The sequence below is a fragment of the Mus musculus genome, chromosome 5 (assembly GCF_000001635.26).
Source record: "Mus musculus strain C57BL/6J chromosome 5, GRCm38.p6 C57BL/6J".
NCBI classification, from domain to species: Eukaryota; Metazoa; Chordata; class Mammalia; order Rodentia; family Muridae; genus Mus; species Mus musculus.
This window is the reverse complement of record NC_000071.6, coordinates 63,911,594-63,929,234: the sequence shown is the minus strand read 5'-3', so window position 1 is coordinate 63,929,234 and position 17,641 is coordinate 63,911,594. Positions and strand designations below refer to the sequence as shown.

General features: G+C 45.9%; 1 protein-coding gene across 2 annotated transcripts in view; it reads left to right on the top strand.

Moving 5' to 3' along the window:
* Rell1 (RELT-like 1) overlaps nt 1–17,641 on the top strand; it is a 79,684-nt gene that overhangs the window by 39,786 nt on the left and 22,257 nt on the right. For both annotated transcript variants that reach the window (XM_006503621.4, NM_145923.4), the window contains exons 5-6: nt 2,010–2,246; nt 4,362–4,500. In XM_006503621.4, coding sequence (XP_006503684.1) covers nt 2,010–2,246; nt 4,362–4,497 — 373 coding nt within the window. In that variant the 3' untranslated portion in view covers nt 4,498–4,500. The remainder of the gene's footprint in view (nt 1–2,009; nt 2,247–4,361; nt 4,501–17,641) is intronic.

Here is a 17,641-nt window from a genome sequence, read left to right as displayed (position 1 = left end):
ATAGAGATGAGTGCGGGAGGCCTTCGGAGAGGCACAGGTACGAATTTTGGGGGTTCTGGGGACCAGAAGAAGGTTAAAAAGGAGGAAGCGATGCCTGTGCCAGGTGTTCTGCTGGTGCTGATGGGAACAGGTTCTGTAGAGAGGCCACCTTGGAATGGTTTGGTGGCTGGAGAATATGCAAAATGTGACAGGATGTTCAGTTGGGATGGAGTGCCATGCTGAGCAAGATCATCTGCGTTGTCTGTGGTCCCCACCAAGGTCACCTAGCACTCCTTGTTGCGAATGTGTCTGTCAGATGGGCCCTGTTGTATGTGCACATTAGAGGGGTCGTGCTGAACACTGAGCCACGTGCTCACGTTCTGGAGATGCAGCTTAGGCCACGAAGACTGATGTTTCTTACCTTTGCCCATAGATACTTGCTGTCCAGTACTTATTGGCTCTCCGTAGCCTGAACTCGGTTGACTGTGGGCCTGCTATTGGGCTGTGTAATCACTGATACCTGCTGAGTGAATGTAGTTGATGAGCTCAGTTTCTAATACTTGATGTCAAGCTAATGTTCTACCGGGACGGTCCTACTGTGTGTTTGTATTTCATCAGCTTTAAGGACATTGCTAAAGAGCACGTGAGAACTTTACAGTTGTTGTTACTGTTTTGACTCCTCAGTTCTAGCATGGCCTGGACTGCTTTTGAAGTGTGCTAGTCCACTGGATGCCAGCAGTCCAGAGGCTGGTTTCTGCCAGCCATCTGTGTGGCCTTGGCGCTCTTGCTGCACATCTCAGGTCCTAGGTATTGATTTCAGGTGCCACAGAGGGCTGGCTCCTGGTCAGTCCAGCCCTGTGTTGTTTGGATCCCTCCTTTTCTAGCACAGGATTGGTATGTGCTTTCTGAAAGTAACTGACATGGTGTATTTACAATTTTGCTTTATATGTCTTAGCTGGTCTGGCCAAATGTCTTCTAGGTTACCCGACTGGTCACCACTGTCTCTGAAGCTCTGTGTTGGCTATGGCCATGCATGGAGGTGGGCGGGGGTAGGGGGTGGGGTGAGGGTGGCAGGGGGAGGGACTGTACAATTTGACTTTCTAGGTTTGGATTTCAAAACCACTTAGGTGCTATTTATACTGGGTAAGATGTTTCGCTTCTTTGAGACTCAATGTCCTCATTTTTATGGTGAGGAAATTAATGCATATACCCCAAAGATCCATCAGGGTCTATTATATTAACACGTAGGGCATTCTTAGGAGGCGATTAGCTGCTCTTCGGTTGTCAGCCACATCAGCATCTATTTCAAGTACCACCTTCTATGTCTTAACCTAGAGTTTTTTCTTTGATGTAGTAGTCAGATTGGATCTAGTGTTCTAGCCTTTCCATGGTACACTCAGGGTGGCTTGCATGGCGTTCCAGGCGGACTCTTGGCTCCGTGTGAGAAGTCAGTGTGATGGTGTGAGAAGTCAGTGTGATGGTGTGAGAAGTCAGTGTGATGGTGTGAGAAGTCAGTGTGATGGTGTGAGAAGTCAGTGTGATGGTGTGAGAAGTCAGTGTGATGGTGTGAGAAGTCAGTGTGATGGTGTGAGAAGTCAGTGTGATGGTGTGAGAAGTCAGTGTGATGGTGTGAGAAGTCAGTGTGATGGTGTGAGAAGTCAGTGTGATGGTGTGAGAAGTCAGTGTGATGGTGTGAGAAGTCAGTGTGATGGTGTGAGAAGTCAGTGTGATGGTGTGAGAAGTCAGTGTGATGGTGTGGGAGTCTTGGAAAAGAGTGATGGGAAGTCAGATTGCGTGGCCTCCTTGGAAACAGTGGCTCATTCCCCAGCCCGACTGCTATCACTGTTGGAATGAGCAACTGTTGCATGGTCCCGAGAGCTGAGTGCAGTTGCTCAGGGCCAGGTCACAAAGTTCATTTGTACAACTGAAGGGTGTGTCCCTGCATCTCAGGGAACACCTGCCTTCACTGGGGTTTCTCCTAAGTAGCCATTTTTTACCTTGTCTCCTTCTCCTTTTCTTCTCTACCTTAGCCCTGTCACTCCTAGCACGCCAGGGAGCCCACCTGTGAGTCCTGGGCCCCTGTCACCAGGGGCCACCCCAGGGAAGCATGTCTGTGGTCATCATCTGCACACAGTGGGAGGTGTCGTTGAACGGGATGTGTGCCAGCGATGCAGGCACAAGCGATGGCACTTCATAAAACCCACCAACAAGACCAAAGAGGGACGGCCACGGCGACAAGGCGAGGTCACCGTCCTCTCTGTGGGCAGGTAAGGAGGGGTCCTGGTGCTGCTTGTGTGGGACCTAGTTGCTGTGGTTACAGGATTATCCTTAGGTTTTTATTGGGGGAAGGGTCAAGTTCTCATGACTCTGGCTTCTTCCATATGTCCAGGTTTGGATCCTGAATGTTTCTGACAGACCAGACAGCTCTTGATAGCTCATAGAGAACAAGTATTAATTAAGATGAGGAGTTAATTAATTAATCTCTGTAAATAGATGGAGCCCAGACTCTCAACTGTGTCCAGAACATATGTTTCTATTTCTCTTGTGAGAATCTAAAACAGATGATCAGGTGAGTGTATGGCTTTTCCACACGGCTATCCAGAGCCAGAGGCCCCGCCATCCACTCCTGACTCTGCGGGTTTGTAAACAGAGAGAGCTGTGGCAGATACTGTGAAGGGGTTTTTAGTGAAAGCAACCTTGGGTGGTATGTGTCATTTGACTCCCATGCCACTGGCTCTGGCTGATCACAAAGTTCCAGGCCATCAGGAACTGTCATGCTGTCATGCATTAGATAGAGAAGTACAGATGCGACCCAGAACGTTCCAGTCTCTGCCACTTAAGATCCACGCCAGAGGCAGTGACTGCTTTCTTTGCGGTCACCTCTGCTGTCCCCTGGGTCCCTCAGTCCCCGGGCATCCTTTCCTTGTGACCCAAATGTGATTTAAAGATCCTGCTGTTGGATGGACATCTTAGTGAGACTTGACATGGTCAGGTTTGCAGGGGACTCTCCTGTGGTCTGAGGGTCTTATACAGGAAGTGCATTGCATCGGTTGTGACACACTGGGAAAGGTCACCCGTGCAGGAATCAGACTGAGTACGTGCTGGGCTTAAATGAGGCCAAACCTCTAGGAAATGTTGCTGGGACTCATTACATCTACCTCGATCCGGTCGTGGTGCCACTACTTACAGACTGTTCTGTCACTCTATCTCCGCTCCCCCCCACCCCCCACCCAAGGTGAGAAGGGCCATCACAGTCACTTCCCAGGGCTTCTGTGAGAACCAAAAATGGTGACTCAGGTAAGGGTTTTAGGGTAGTTTCGGGCTCATGAGCACCCAAGGAACACTGTCAGTTTTTCAAAGTTCTTATTGTAATTTTAATTTTGTTGAGTCTTGTTCTGTGTGGCGGTGGCCATCAGGACCAGGCCGAGGACTGTTTGGCACTCACGGCAGAGCCGTACAACCCATGACCAGACTTTTATCAAGAGGCAGAGTCATGGGAATTCACGAACGCAGTGAATGAGAACCGAAGGCATGCGGACAAAGCACGCACTGTTTCCCCTTGAAAAATGTGCTGAAAATTCTCAGCTCAGCTCCAGTATGCGTTTTTTTCAGGGCTCAGTGTCCACCCCCCTGTGAGACGCTGGGGATGATGGGTAATTCACTGGGGCTGCTTTTCAGAAGGTTTGCTTCAGACTCTTCCAGGTTGACAGGATAGTCTCTGCTTCCCAGACTCCTCCTCTTTGTGGCTTGTGACCTCGTTTTGGGCAAGGCCGCCACTATAAAAATGTGGTTACTGGAAAGCTCTGGGGGCTTGATGACAGACACCATTCTAGAAAGATAGAGCTGACTGCCTTATCTTTTCTCACACTCCTTAATGAAATTCTCTTCTGTAATTTATTTAACTGTTTTTCTTCAATCTCGAGTGAAAGTTAATCTAAATTTGGCTTTGGAGAGCAGAAACAACTTACGGTAGTGAAGTCACCGCTGGGCTCCCCTGCCCAGCAGGCGCGTATTGGCTCAAGGTGGTTATGCGGTGGCCATCTTGGTAATGTTCGTCTGCATTGTAATGGGCTCTTCCTGTGGCCTAGCGTTCTGTGGTTAATGGTCGCGCTACCATTGGAAACCACAACTCTGAGGCCACAGAGCAATTCAGCCTAAGTGTTTTCTGACCCACTTTGTGTGTTCCATAAACTATTAGAGACGTCACACAGGACCTGCAGGGGAATGCGCCCCTCTTGTCCGGTAGCGATTCAGCTGCTGTTCTCCCTTTAGTCTGAGCTTGGTTGGTTTCCTCCAGGCGATTTTTTTTTTCCCCCTAAACTTACAGTTCCTGCTTGGAACTGGAAAAGCGACGTCCCGTCATGTCCCTTTTCTGTCCTCAGGTTCAGAGTCACGAAAGTGGAGCACAAGTCAAATCAGAAGGAGCGCAGAAGTTTGATGTCTGTCAGTGGCATTGAGAGTGTCAACGGGGATGTGCCTGCGACGCCTGTGAAGAGGGAGCGGAGTGACACGGAGTAGCTGGTGAGCTGTAGTTTGGGGGACTTTGGGGCAGGAGGGTGGCCGGGTGGGTTGGAGAGCCCTCTGAGGACGCTGGCCACACAGAAAATGAGAGGGCCTCCCTGAAACTGTTGGCATGGCAGGGCACTAAGTCTCAGGATTTTGTGAATACTTGTCTGCCCGGAGCCCCTTGTGAAGAGGGTTGGAGCATTACAGAGTGGTGGCGACTGTGAGACAGGAATCGGGCTTCTGGGAGAAGCATCACCTCAAATGTCTAGTGTGTCACTGCAACAGCTTTGTCCTCAAAAAAGAGTAAAATCCAGAATTTTAGGATATACAATAAATAAGCCTTTAAAGGTTGGAAGCTTAGTACATTCTCTATCTAAAGGGAGAAAAAATAAATAAGCAAAAACCAGATTGGAATGGGAGTACAAGACTGTCTCAGCATTTGGGAGTCTGAGGCAGGAGGATTATGACTTTGAGACTGACCAGTGAAACTCTGGGTCAAACAACACAACACAACACAACACAACACAAGACAAGATATCGGGTGGCAAAGGATATCTATTCTTACTTACCTTGTTTAAGTAGACTGTGTCTGAGAAAGACTGGGTCAAGCAAGCCTCTGTTTTGAGTTGGAAAACAATTCTTCATTTATCATGTACCGTTAGTTGGGATACTACTCTGCAGCCCTCAGTAGGAACATTACGTTGAGATACCCCAGGGACAATATTGTTCTTTGCACCAGCTCTCCTGGAGCACTCTCAAGACAAGGTGACAGCTTCTTTGTTTAGATGTTTTAAAAGTTCAGCTCAGCTACTTCCCCCGGAATGACTTCCTTTTGGCTTAGCTTTCTTCTGACTCCTTCCTTTCTGGCTTGAGGAGTGTTTGTTGTCTTTATGCTTGCTACACGTAAAAGAGCAAGACCCGGACTTCAGCATGGGGGCAGGGGTGGGGTCCAAGCATATAAAGGAAGTGAGGTCAGGCATGGACGGAGGACTGGGCCGAGCTGAGCCTATATCCTGGATCTGGCTGCCAGGTGCAGTTTCTCTGTTTGCCGCTCTTAACAAGGAGGCTTGGGCCAGTCGTGGCAGCCTTTTATGTCTCATTGGCACATGGAGACGACACTACCTGCCTTGGGGGGACAAGGAAGTTTCTCTGAAGTTTCAGTGAAGCCCAGGGCCTGGCATGCAGCACACGCTGGGCCCGCTGGGCAGTGCTGCTGGTATCCTGAGGTAATTCACACTCGGTGGGTGAGGCTGAGTGGAGGATGCGAAGGTCATTGTCCTTGAAACTTCTGTAATAGCTTGCAGGTTCAAAGGGCTAAAGACACTCTGGAAGTCACCTCGAGGAGGTGTGTGTTCCTTAACTCTAAAGCATGGGGGTACTGGCCCCTCTTTAGAGACTGGTTCCTGCAGGTTTGTGTTGGGGGAGATCTGGCTCCTTCTAATTTTAGACGCTAAATAGGGGCTTTTTTTGGTTTCTTGTTTTGTGTGTGTTTGTTCGTTTGTCTTTTGAGGCAAGGGTTTCTCAACTGTCATTCATGCTGGCCTGGAAATGACTCTGTGGCCTGGGCTGGCCTTGAACTTACAACTGTCTTATCTCGGCATCCTGAGTACTAGGATTACTGGTGTGGGCTGTCTTACCTGGTTTAGGTGATTTCTTTAAAGAGGAAAAGCAAGGCAAAAAAGTTTGGCTTCTCAACTGAGAGGAACCTGAGGAAAGAGGGTGAATGAGTGGCTCCGGACAGCAGCTAGTGTTACCTTGGGATTCTAGCTTTCTGGACACAGAGCTGACACTACCATTGCCATGGTTATAAACATTTCCTAACGAGGGTCACACCATCATCCCAGACGAGGAATCTGCCACATGGGTGGATAGGGTATCAGTCAGTGGTTGCATCACTGGACAGAAGCCTCAAGACTTGTACCCACATCTCTGAGTTACAAGATAGAAGGCTAGGCCTGACCCCGTTAGGCTATGGTGTAGGAAGCCTAGGCCCTGGCTGGTGGACACCTCTATTGACCATTCTAGAGTTTTGTCTGTAGCTTTCAGTCAACTAGGCACCTTACATATAAACTAATTGCAAGTAAGCGTTCAGGTTGTATACTAGTCACATGTCACATGATTAGTAGCCACCCAGGCTAGAGTCTGCCTTACTGGGTGGGCACTGCAGACATAGGACATCCCATCATCCAGAGAAGCAGTCCTGAGCAGAGACAGCAGCACCTTTGGTGTTAGGTGTGGACTGCTGCGTGACCTTGACCTGGCACAGCTGATTAAAGTCACCCTCTGGGAAGAGATGCACCTGCTGTTGAAGTCTAAGGTAATGAAACCCAGCCAGAAGTATGGGGCCATCCTGACATGTGACTCCACCTGGGCAGCACTGACTGCTGAAGAAGACACGGACGAGTGGAAGGCAGGAAGGAACTGCAAGGCGATGGTCTTGCCACACTCTGCCCTGGTTACGGTGATCTAGAAAGTTAGGATTGCTCAGGTGGCTTTCCTGGCCCAAATTCTATCTGTATCTGATTCAGGAATTTGACAGAAATCACCTGAAGTCCTGACTATGTGTAACTGCTTTGCAATTTAATAGTCTCTGCAAAGCACTCTGGCACCTGCTAGGATTACATAACTGGGTTCTATTAGAGGCACATCAGGGTGAGCTCACTTGGAAATAAATAGTTCTTAACTGCCCTTACCTTCTTTTTTGGGAAGTAAATATTAGATTCAATGTAAGCGCCAAGGTAGTGTCTAGGGTGAAGTTGGCTTTCAATGGAGGATAATTATACTGTGTGTATTGTCTGAATCAGTAAGACTCACCTAGTGGCCTCAAGAAGGAAACATATTCTCTGAGACTCCAATTGACTGTAGTTAATCTTGAAACAAAAACAACAACAAGAAAGAATTATTATGGAAATTTAAAAATTCGAAAGCGGACAGAATAATAATTAAGTGACTATAATCTGTGGAATAGTTGAGTATCTTGCTTTGCAGCTGAAGTTCTTTAGCTTGGAGTTTAAACAGTGTGTTTGGAATTATGAGAAAATAGGAGTTTACAGTGGAACCCAGGGAGCCTGGCTTCAGTTGACACAGATGTCAACCTGCTTCAGGAAGGACGGGTCTTAGGTTAAGTCTTCACCGAATTATGTGGAGAATGGACCAAGAAAAAGAAGGAACCTTTAAAATATTGCACATTTGAAAAGGTTTTCTTATGATTCTTAGGAAAATTTGCTTGGGACAGTTGATTTGACTTGACTTTCAACCAAGAAAACCTGGAAGATTTCATCTGGGCTGAAATCTCTGGCCCAGTAGTGAATCAGAAGATTTGCCATAAAATGTAGCAACAGTTGGGTGTGGTGGCACACGCCTTTATTCCCTGTACTCAGGAGATGAGAGGCAGATAGATCTGTGAGTCGGTGACCAGCCTGCTCTACACAGTGTGTTCTAAGCCTGCCAGGGCTACACAGCTGAAACCCCATCTCAGAGAAAGGGAAATACATACTTTATAGAAAGCAGTAAAAAGCTGATTTGTTTTTATGTCGTTGAATTAAATCTTTGAATTTGTTTTTGTTTTTCCCTTAAAGGTGTTTTGTTCAAATTGGGTTTTCCAAGCTGCTTAATTTACTGTAGATTCTCTTACATGTTGGATTATTGGGTTCTTCTCCCTGTTCCTGACTCCTTTGCTCCCTCCCCCTCTTTTTCTCTCCCTTTCTCTCTGTCTCTGTCTCTGTCTCTGTCTCTGTGTCTGTCTGTCTGTCTCTTTCTTTCTTTCTTCCTCTCAACAGAATCTATGCTTGCTAAAGTCAGTTTACTATATCCATAGACTCTGCACTTTTAGATTCATCCACTATCCAACTGAAACTCTTTCTGGAAGTCCTCTGTCTGTCCTGACTGCATGTGTCCACCTGTCCTCCCATGCCACCATCCCCTAAACAATGCAGTTCAGTGACGATTTGCATAGCATTTACTTGTATTTGGTATTATAAGTAATCTAGACGCGACTTAGAATTTACATGCGGAAATGTGCACGTGATGTGCAAATATTCTGTCTTCCGATACAGAGGCCTGGACACCCACAGTTTTTGCTGTGCACAGAGGTCCTTAGCTGACCCTTATAGCTGCTGAGGGACAATCGGGTGTTCTAGATAGAACACATCAGAGGGAGCAGGATTTTTCTTTCCCTCTCTCCTTCCCTCTTCTAAAAACAAGATGCGTTTGTGTTCTCCCTCTCTGGCTATCCCTCCCTGCCCCTGTGGCTTGAACTCCTTTTGTAGCTCATTCTGACTTACATTCTGCCTGGTTTATTTTGGCAATGCCATCAAAATGGTTCCTTTTTTTTTTTTTTTCCTCCCCAGAAAATGTGTTTTGATTTTCTCTTAGAAGAATAAGCTTTTGTTCTTCAAAGTTAAATAAATGGAATTGCTTTCAGTCTCCAGATGCCACAGCCTTGTCGCCGTTGTCACTGGTCTCTGGCTTTTTGTAAAAAACCGATGCAGCTCGAGTTCTCCAGCGTGTGTTTCTGAGCTGTGTCCTCTGTTTCCCCCCACTTTCTGATTGCCTCTGATTGAAAACACCGACTTGGAAACCTTTCATGCCAGTAAAAATTGGACTGAGGTGTTTGTGTTTTATTTTGATTTCTTTGCTCTTGAGTTGTTGCAGTTTTTTAATACATTCTATATATTATCTACTATATATATACATACATACACATATCTACCATATATATGTGCATATATACCTACCATATATCTATGTATTTATATGCATATATACATATATATTCTCTCTATGTGTGTGTGTATATATATGTATATATATGTGTATATATATACATATGTATATGTATATATATACACATATATATACATATATATGTATATATATATATATATATATATACACACACACACACACACACACACACACACACATACATTTATTTATGTGGTAGATTCCAGCTTCACTGTGTGTATGTCCGTGTGTCTGTTCTTTCTTCATTCCATCCCCAGCCCTAGGCAGGGTTCTGGGACCCAAGCTGTGGGAGACATGACATTTATTTCAGTACATACGTAATATTTTCCCTCATTCTGTAGGTGTGACTTCACTTTTGCCCCCGTGGCTATATGGAAGCTTGAGTGTTGTGTAAGCTCATTTGCTGCTCTTGCTGTTGGGAGTGTGATTCTTGGGGTCCCCGCCTCGTCTGTGTTATGGAGTTTTGCTCCTATATTTTTTCTAGTAGTTTTACAGTTAGAATTTTAAAATGAAAGCAAGTCAATATTAGGCATTTCTATTTTAATTTGTATTAAGTTTTATTCTCTGAGAACGTCACATGTGTGTAATACATTCTGATTACTCTCACCCCACTCTCTCTCTCCCCTTTCCTCACATAGACATTTCTGTTTAGTCTAAATTCTTTTATTGAAAATACTCTATTTTGGTTATTTCCTTTTGGTGATTAAAAGCTTGATTTTAAACTGTATCCATTTACTTTAAATTATATCACTTGACTACTGATTATTATAAGCAAACTGCTTAAGCCTAACCCCTCCCCTCCCCTCCCTTCCCCTCCCCCCTCCCCCCTCCCCTCCCCTCCCCTCCCCCCCTTTTATTTCCTTTCCTTTTTTTTCCACAGGGATATGCTGTGCACCCTTGGCTGGCCTGGTACTTACTATGAAATCTAAGCTGTGTTTGATTTCCCAGTGATCCTCCTGCCTCAGCCTCCCAAGAACTGGGATTTCGGGTGTGCGTCACTCTCGTAGCCCAGGCTAGCCTTGAACTTGCTGTGTATCTATGGCCAGTCTTCTCCATTCATATCTGCTGCTTCCGTGCCCTGGGTGCTGGGATTACAGACGTCCCCTAATCTCTTAGGAAATGAAGTGGTTGTTAGCTTAGCCGACAGGAGTATGTGTAGTCCTTAAGTCAGTCCTTGGCACAGTTAGTGTTTCTAACTATTCACTGCCATCAGAACTAGTCCTGCCGTTCTCCGTGGCCTTTGTTAGTTATTAGGCTATTTCTTGAGTGCTGTGGTTTTCACATCGTGCACCCCAATTCCACTCACCTCCCGATCCCCTCCTTTGCCCTTGCAACTTCCTCCTAAAGAAAAATAAAACAAACCAAAAATATCTCATTGTGGAAAGATTTGCCAGTAAAGAAGTGTGGAGAAGAGAGTATATTTTGAGACACTCTGTGACACATGACCGCTTCTCCTCTGCTTAAGAACGAAACACTTGGACTCTTAGGTCACCCAGATGGAGACAATCCTTGACAAATCCCTCAGGAATTTGAGCCATTTTTGCCTGTGTTGAGGAAGCCTTAGAAATCACCATGCCTTGTAGGGACTCAAAACCAAGGACGGGATGGGAAGGTTTTGCTGACTCAAGCTCTTTTGACTGCAAAGCTCTGGGCTGTGCACTGCAGCCTGTGTGCTTTGGGATGAGTCTGCTTTCCCGAACATGCTTAGCCCATCACAGGCATGCATTCCTGACCTTGAGCTGGCCTCTCAGTGAGGGAGGCCAGCTCCTCCTTCCCTTCAGCTTGGTTGCCAAGTATTTAGTAGAATACTTGGGGTCTTCTCCTGAACTTGCCACGCCCTTACCTTACATTCTTGGCTTGGCTGGTTGGCTGGCTTACTTGCTTTCTATCTCTCTCTCTCTCTCTCTCTTTCTATCTCTATCTCTCTCTCTCTCTCTCTCTCTCTCTCTCTCTCTCTCTATCTCTATCTCTATCTCTATCTCTATCTCTATCTCTATCTCTATCTCTATTTCTATCTCTATCTCTCTTTCTATTCCAGAGTAAAAGATGATGGTGGGAAATATAGGGGCATTGGATAAACATTTATAAAAGGAAACTCCTTGGGTGAGACCACCTGTTTGGTTTCCAGGGTAGAGCTGTGCCTTGTGTGACGTCGGGCATGCTGTGTGGGAGGTTCAGCCATGATCTTGTGAGAGGAGGAGGAGGAGGAGGAGGAGGAAGAAGAGGAGGAGGAGGAGGAGGCAGTGTCTGTTCAGGCCCCACTGTGTGGAGAAGACTTAGGGACTAGTGAGAAAGGCCAAAGTCCAGTGAAGGTCTGAGTTACCAGGGTGCTCTGGGCAGTTGTGGGAAACACTAACATCCCCATTTTATAGATGGGGAGCCAGGGTTAGGACTTACTTTTCCAGGCTTTTAGGGTGGGAAGAAATCCACACTCCAGAGCTCAGATGCTCGGTGACTGTGGAATGTGAGAGAATGTTGCTCTCCTTGAAAAGGAAAAAAACAGAAACATGCCTATGGCCTCATAGTAGTGGTCATTTCAAACCCCCTGGCTTTCTCCAAAGGGTGGTATCTAAAAGGATCAGCAATTGTAACAATGGTTCAACCCAGACATAGTATTCTATTTCAAAAGATTCTATTGAGCCCCTTTTTGGTGCCAGGCACTGTGCTAGGCTGGGCCATGGGGAGCAGCAGTGTGTAAGACTAAACTTTTTAGCCCTGGCAGCCCTTTGATAAGACATAGAAAAAAAGGAGCCGTAATATCTCTGCTCTGTTCATCATAGACTGCAGCATTGGAGGCTCAGGGACCTTGGGTACCTAAAGACAGACCTTGGGAAGCCCAAGGGAAGCAGAAAACAAAATGCTTTAGGAGATTTTTTTTTCTTTTAATTATGGTATCGATAGGTGTAACCAGTACTTTCATTTTCATCATTTGTACCACGATACTTTGACATCTATGCACATGAAGTAGCCAAAGTAAAATGCACCGCCTGTTTTCTCGGACAGGTTATGCAGTACATATAGACTCCACCGGAGCTCTGGAATGAATTCTGATCTCATTAGCTGGTATCTTAGACACATGGCAGTGCTGCTGCTGCCACCTCGGCCTCTCTGTTTGTCAAAGAGGCATGTCACAGTGTTCCTTGGTATGGAATAACTGAGGGTTATTCTAATCTGAAAATCTGAGATCCAGAATGTCCCAGAGTCAAAACCTTTTTGGGCAACAATATAAGACTCAAATAAATGGTTTTTGTTTTTTAAGAGCAGTCCAGGTTTCACGTGCTCACAACGTAGTACAAAACCTGAAAACTCAGCAGGACTGGAGAGATGGCTCAGCAGGTAAAGGTGCATGCTGCCAAGCTTAGTGGCCTGATTCCCCATGACTCCACAGAGTGGAAGGGAGTACTGATGACTGCAAGTTAGCCTCTGACCTCCTCGAGCTCATCCTATCACAGTGTACCTTCAAGCCTGCCCACAGTGGGAAAAACAAACAAACAAACAAACAACAAATAAAACAACCCCCCGCCCAAAACCAAAACAACAACAAAGCTCAGAAATTAGAAATATATGATCCCAACAACTACTTTCCATAAGAAACACTCTGCTTGTATTATATCAGATGAGCTCTATTTAAATGGTTTCATATGTATATATATGAGTTATTTTTTTTTCTTGTTTCCCTTGAGGCTCAGAGAGGCTAGGTTAGTAGACCCTCATCCCATCCTCAGGTAGATGCTGACTGAAGGCAGTCAGCTGCCCTCCAGCTCCTTAGACACATGGCTGTGCTGTTCGTCACCAGAAGAAGAAGGTGATGCCATGCAGTCGTGTTATTCTGCACTAGCTCAGAGGAGACTGAAGTCAGAGGAGAGCAGAGACTCAGGACTGTGCAGTCCTCATTTCTCTAGGTCCGGAGCCACACTAGATGTCAGTGGCAGAAATTTCTCCCAAGTCTCCCTTTCCGAAGGGAGGGCTGCAGAATTTGAAGTGTCCAGTTCTCAGCACTTGGGTAACCCAGTGTTGCTGACAACGTGTGTTGCTACTGGTGCATAACCCAGTTGAGGGGCAACCTGAAGACTCCCAGAGCAAGGAAAACATCAGAAACTCCAGCTCTGTTAAGGCATGATTTCTCTGGGTGTTATTCAGAAAAGAAGTGAAGAGAATTTGCAAAAACTATTCACTAATGTCTGTTAGGGTTTTGTTTGTTTCTTTAAGTATTTTGATTTTGAGTAGAAACATCTCTAAGGGCTTTAACCCCCCCCCCCCCCAATGATCCACCTATAAATACTTGCTCATGATTGGTATTTAGAAGGTTTTAATTATTTAAACCCCTCATCAAAATAGGAGAGCTGTGTGTTATTGAAAATACAGTGATCAGCAAATATGAAAAATGCCCAATTTAGACTGGGCATGGTTGTGCATGACACAGGAGGCAGATGGAGTCTAATATCTTTGATTTCAAGGCCAGCCTTGTTTACATTGTGAGTTCCTGCCAAGACTGAAACCCTTTCTGTGTGTGTATGGGGGGTGGGAGGTGGGCAGGAGAGAGAGCAGCGTCAGAGTGAGAGAGACAGAGATAAACAGACAGAGAAACAGCCCAACATTATTAATAATGAAATTTAAAGTGCTTCAGTCTTATATTTCTTTTAATAACGATGGATATAAATGAGAGCCTGACAGTAAGTTCACATCCAAATGGAGCCTTCTGAGACTAAACAGGACACTGGGTAAGTTTTTGTTTCAGTTTGTGTTTTTTGTATAGACATTTTTGTTTGTTTGTTTGTTTTGTTTTTGTTTTTGTATAGACTCTTACTTTACAGCCCAGATTGGCCTTGAACTTGTAGCAATCTTCCTGCCTCTGAGTCCCTAGTGCTGGGATTATCAGTATGTCTCACCATGTCTGGCTGCAAGCCAGTTGACCTGGCCACTAGTTCAGAGGGTGGAGAGAGATGGAGGCCGTCACCCAGGGTGTCTCATGGATAGAGATCTTTGTGCTGATACTCTAGAAATGGCAGAAACTTAAAGGCAGCCTCTGATCCAAGATTCTCAGTTACAGATAACATGAGGAGGGAATATATAAGACAGTGTTAGAACCTGTTCCTTTCAGCTTCCTTAATGTCCAGCCACTGGAGCGAAGGTTAAGTTTTCTTCAATGGGGATTTAATTCACTGAGATCTTTGACAATGGCATTATCAACTATCTTGCAGTTAAGATAATTGAATATAAGTTACAACTTTCAGAGAAGTGCCGACCTTTTCTCTTGCTTCAGATGACTCTAGTGACTTAAGTCCATTCTTCCCAGCAGTCTTGTTTTATGAGGGAAGCAGTGGGGATTCTGTGCACCAAAGCCTTGCTTAATCTCTCCCAGTTTGGGCATCCATTTGTCTAAACCTGTATCACATCTCCCCCACACAGAGAGGCAGCTTCTGAAGCAGGGGGCTTTTCTTCAGATGGACACCCGAAGGAGGCCACCCTCTACCCTCTGCCCGTTCTTGTTGGGCTCTTGTGGCTTCTGTGCCGACCCCTGAAGCTCTGATCTTTGTTAGCCGGTGTAGAAGGTTCTTTTAGCCCTGGTTTGAAGTGGTAAAGAAATACCGATTCAGAGTGGGTTTACTTGTCAATAAGGATCCAGTCCCTTTCCCATAAAATAAGGGATGGAATTTAGGATTGTTAAAACATACCAAATGCACCCTTGGCTTCCAGAGACTGAACCACCAACCAAAGAGCAAGCGTGGGCTGGACCTACTACCCACCCACCCCCGCCCCCATATCTAGTAGATGTGGGCAGGTCCGCTAACAACTGGACTGGAGGCTGTCCCTGACTCTGTTGCCTGCCTGTGGATCCCAGTCCCCTAACTGGGCTGCCTTGTCTGGCCTCTGTGGGAAAAGGTGTGCCTAATCTTGCAGTGACTTGATGTGCCAGGATGGGTTGATACCCAGGGCAACCTCCCCTTTCTCAGAGGAGGGGTGTGGGGGAGATACCCAGAGGAGATGGGGGCTTCGATCAGGATGTGAAGTGAAGAAATAAATAAATTAATGGGGGAAAAATCATACCAAATGCACTCCACACTTTTTAGGTACCTCCTTCCATCCACAGAAAGTAGGCCACAGTTGGACATTGGCTGACCTTTTGACATCCTGTGGTGTTGTTCACACAACTCATAATTGAGAGCAGCGCAACTGAGTTGCCCTAAAACAAGACAAAACACACTATCTTGATGTTTAAGGAAGTTTACGATTCTGTGTTGAGCCCTCTATAGCTGTCCTTGGGTGCGGCTTCTGGGCCCTAGGCCGATCATATCTGTGAGTGTGTGCTATCATTTTCCCTCTCTAAATTGTTGTTATGATGAGACAGGTGAGACGGGTGTTTACCCGGAAGCTCATTGCCACCTTGCGTCAAGCAGAGACCAGATGGGAGGGGCTTCTGTGTAGGTAGGTGCCTTCTCTTGGCTGCATAGTTCCTGAGGTCCTGAAGCAGCAGTTTGGATTTTCCACATCCTTGTGCAGAGATAACAGCGCACGGGGCAGTTTTTAAGATCAGCTTTAGAAGTGGCTGTTTAGAGCCGAGGACTGATGCTCACCTTCCTGCTGGAGGCTTTGACTGCTGGGTACCATGAGAAACACTGAGTATCAGTCAGTGTAGGGCAAACTTCATTGCCCTGCTGGGGATGCCAGAGGACAGCCACCTTCAGCGCCAGGACTAAGGATCTAGGTCTGAATCTAGACCTTTGATCTTACACTCTTGTTGGCACACCCTGAGCCTGTAGTTCCCACCCCTGGAGGTTAGTGGGATCTTCTGGGATGCTGTCAAGGGATAAATTCTGGGTTGGAATGATCTATTTTCTTTCCTTCTTTGTTTGTTTGTTCTGAGACAAGGTCTCTGTGGTCCCAGTCGTCCTTGATTTTTGTGGCAGTCCTCCTGCCTCAGCTTCTTGACTCCTGAAATTGCAAGTATGGATTACCATGCCCTTTCACTCTGATGAGATGTTGTATTCCAGGCCTGACCTCATTGTCCTGGACTTTGTGACTTTCAGGATACAAAAAGTCACTTAAAGAACAGCCATAAAACAGTCCAATACATACTTTCTAGGTAATGTCCTAAAATTCTTAACATAGTTTTTTAAAACTCTTTTGGGTGTGTGTATGTGTAGCATTTTTACATTTCTCTACAAGGTCTCCTTGTGGCCTTTTTCTGTGCTAGAATGTTAACTGTCTACTGAGTCCTTCCTGAAAGCGACACTCACTGGCTGTCCCCAGGTACAAACCCACGTGTCAGCTCCACAGAGACACCACTTGTTTCATTAGAACTAAAAGCTTGACTCTTGACGTTTTAGGGGACAGCATTTCATTTCCATGTGGTCCTTCATCCAATTCATCCTCTTTGGAAAAATCAGGCTCCTCCCCTTCCATCATAAGTCACTATGAATATCAGGGATGTCGAGAAATATGAACTGATGACCTTGGAGCCTGGAGAGGCTGCTCAGTGGTGAAGAACACTGGCTGCTCTCCAAGAGGACCTGGGTTCAGTTCTCAGTGTGGCTCCTGTCCATCCTTAACTTCAGTTCCAGCGGATCTAATGCCCTCCCTGGCCTCCATGGGGACCAGCTAGGCATTGTGTGCACAAACATATATTTAGGCAAACTCACATACTTATACAATAAAAATACCTTTAAAATAGTAGATAATCTTAGAGAGCATGTCTTAAAGGGTAAATTTTTGTTTTCCCTCCCTCTCCCTCTCCTTCCTCCTTTTCTCCCTTCTTCTCTCCCCAGCACATATGTGAGTTACTGGGGATTGAACCCAGGGCTTTGTCTATGCTAAGCAAATGCTCTCTCTTTGAGCACCCCCCCTTTTTTCCCCTTTTTCCCCCTTTTACTGGGTTTCATTAAGCTTCCTAGTTTGGTCTTGAATTCACTGTGCAGCCCACACAGGCTTTGAGCTTAGGATTCCCCTTCCTCAGCCTCTAGCTAAGATTATAAGTCTGTGTCCCCCAGACCTGGCTTGTGAATAGTATGTTCTTAAACTAAGATGTGGTGGCTAACGTTTGTTAGTCTTCTGTATCTCTGCAAGCTGCCCTCTTCTCTCTTACGTTCAGCATTTATCGGCAAACACGTGTGGCAGATGAGAGTGCTTTGCTCCTTCATAAAGGTTTGCTCCTTAGTGTCGGTTTCTAACACAGCATGCATCTTTCAGTATACAATGACATCTTGAGAGTTTCAGGAGCATAAAAGGGTATGAAAGCTGTGAATGACAGGAGATACTTGGGACATAGAAAGCTGTTTTATAAGTATGACTGAGGCCATCACTCTGTGGCATGTGACATGGCAGCATGGAAGCAGGGCTTAACATCCTTATTCCCTGGAGATCGAACCAGGGATCACAGGCAGAGTGAGTATCTGCTGCCGTGGGAGTATCT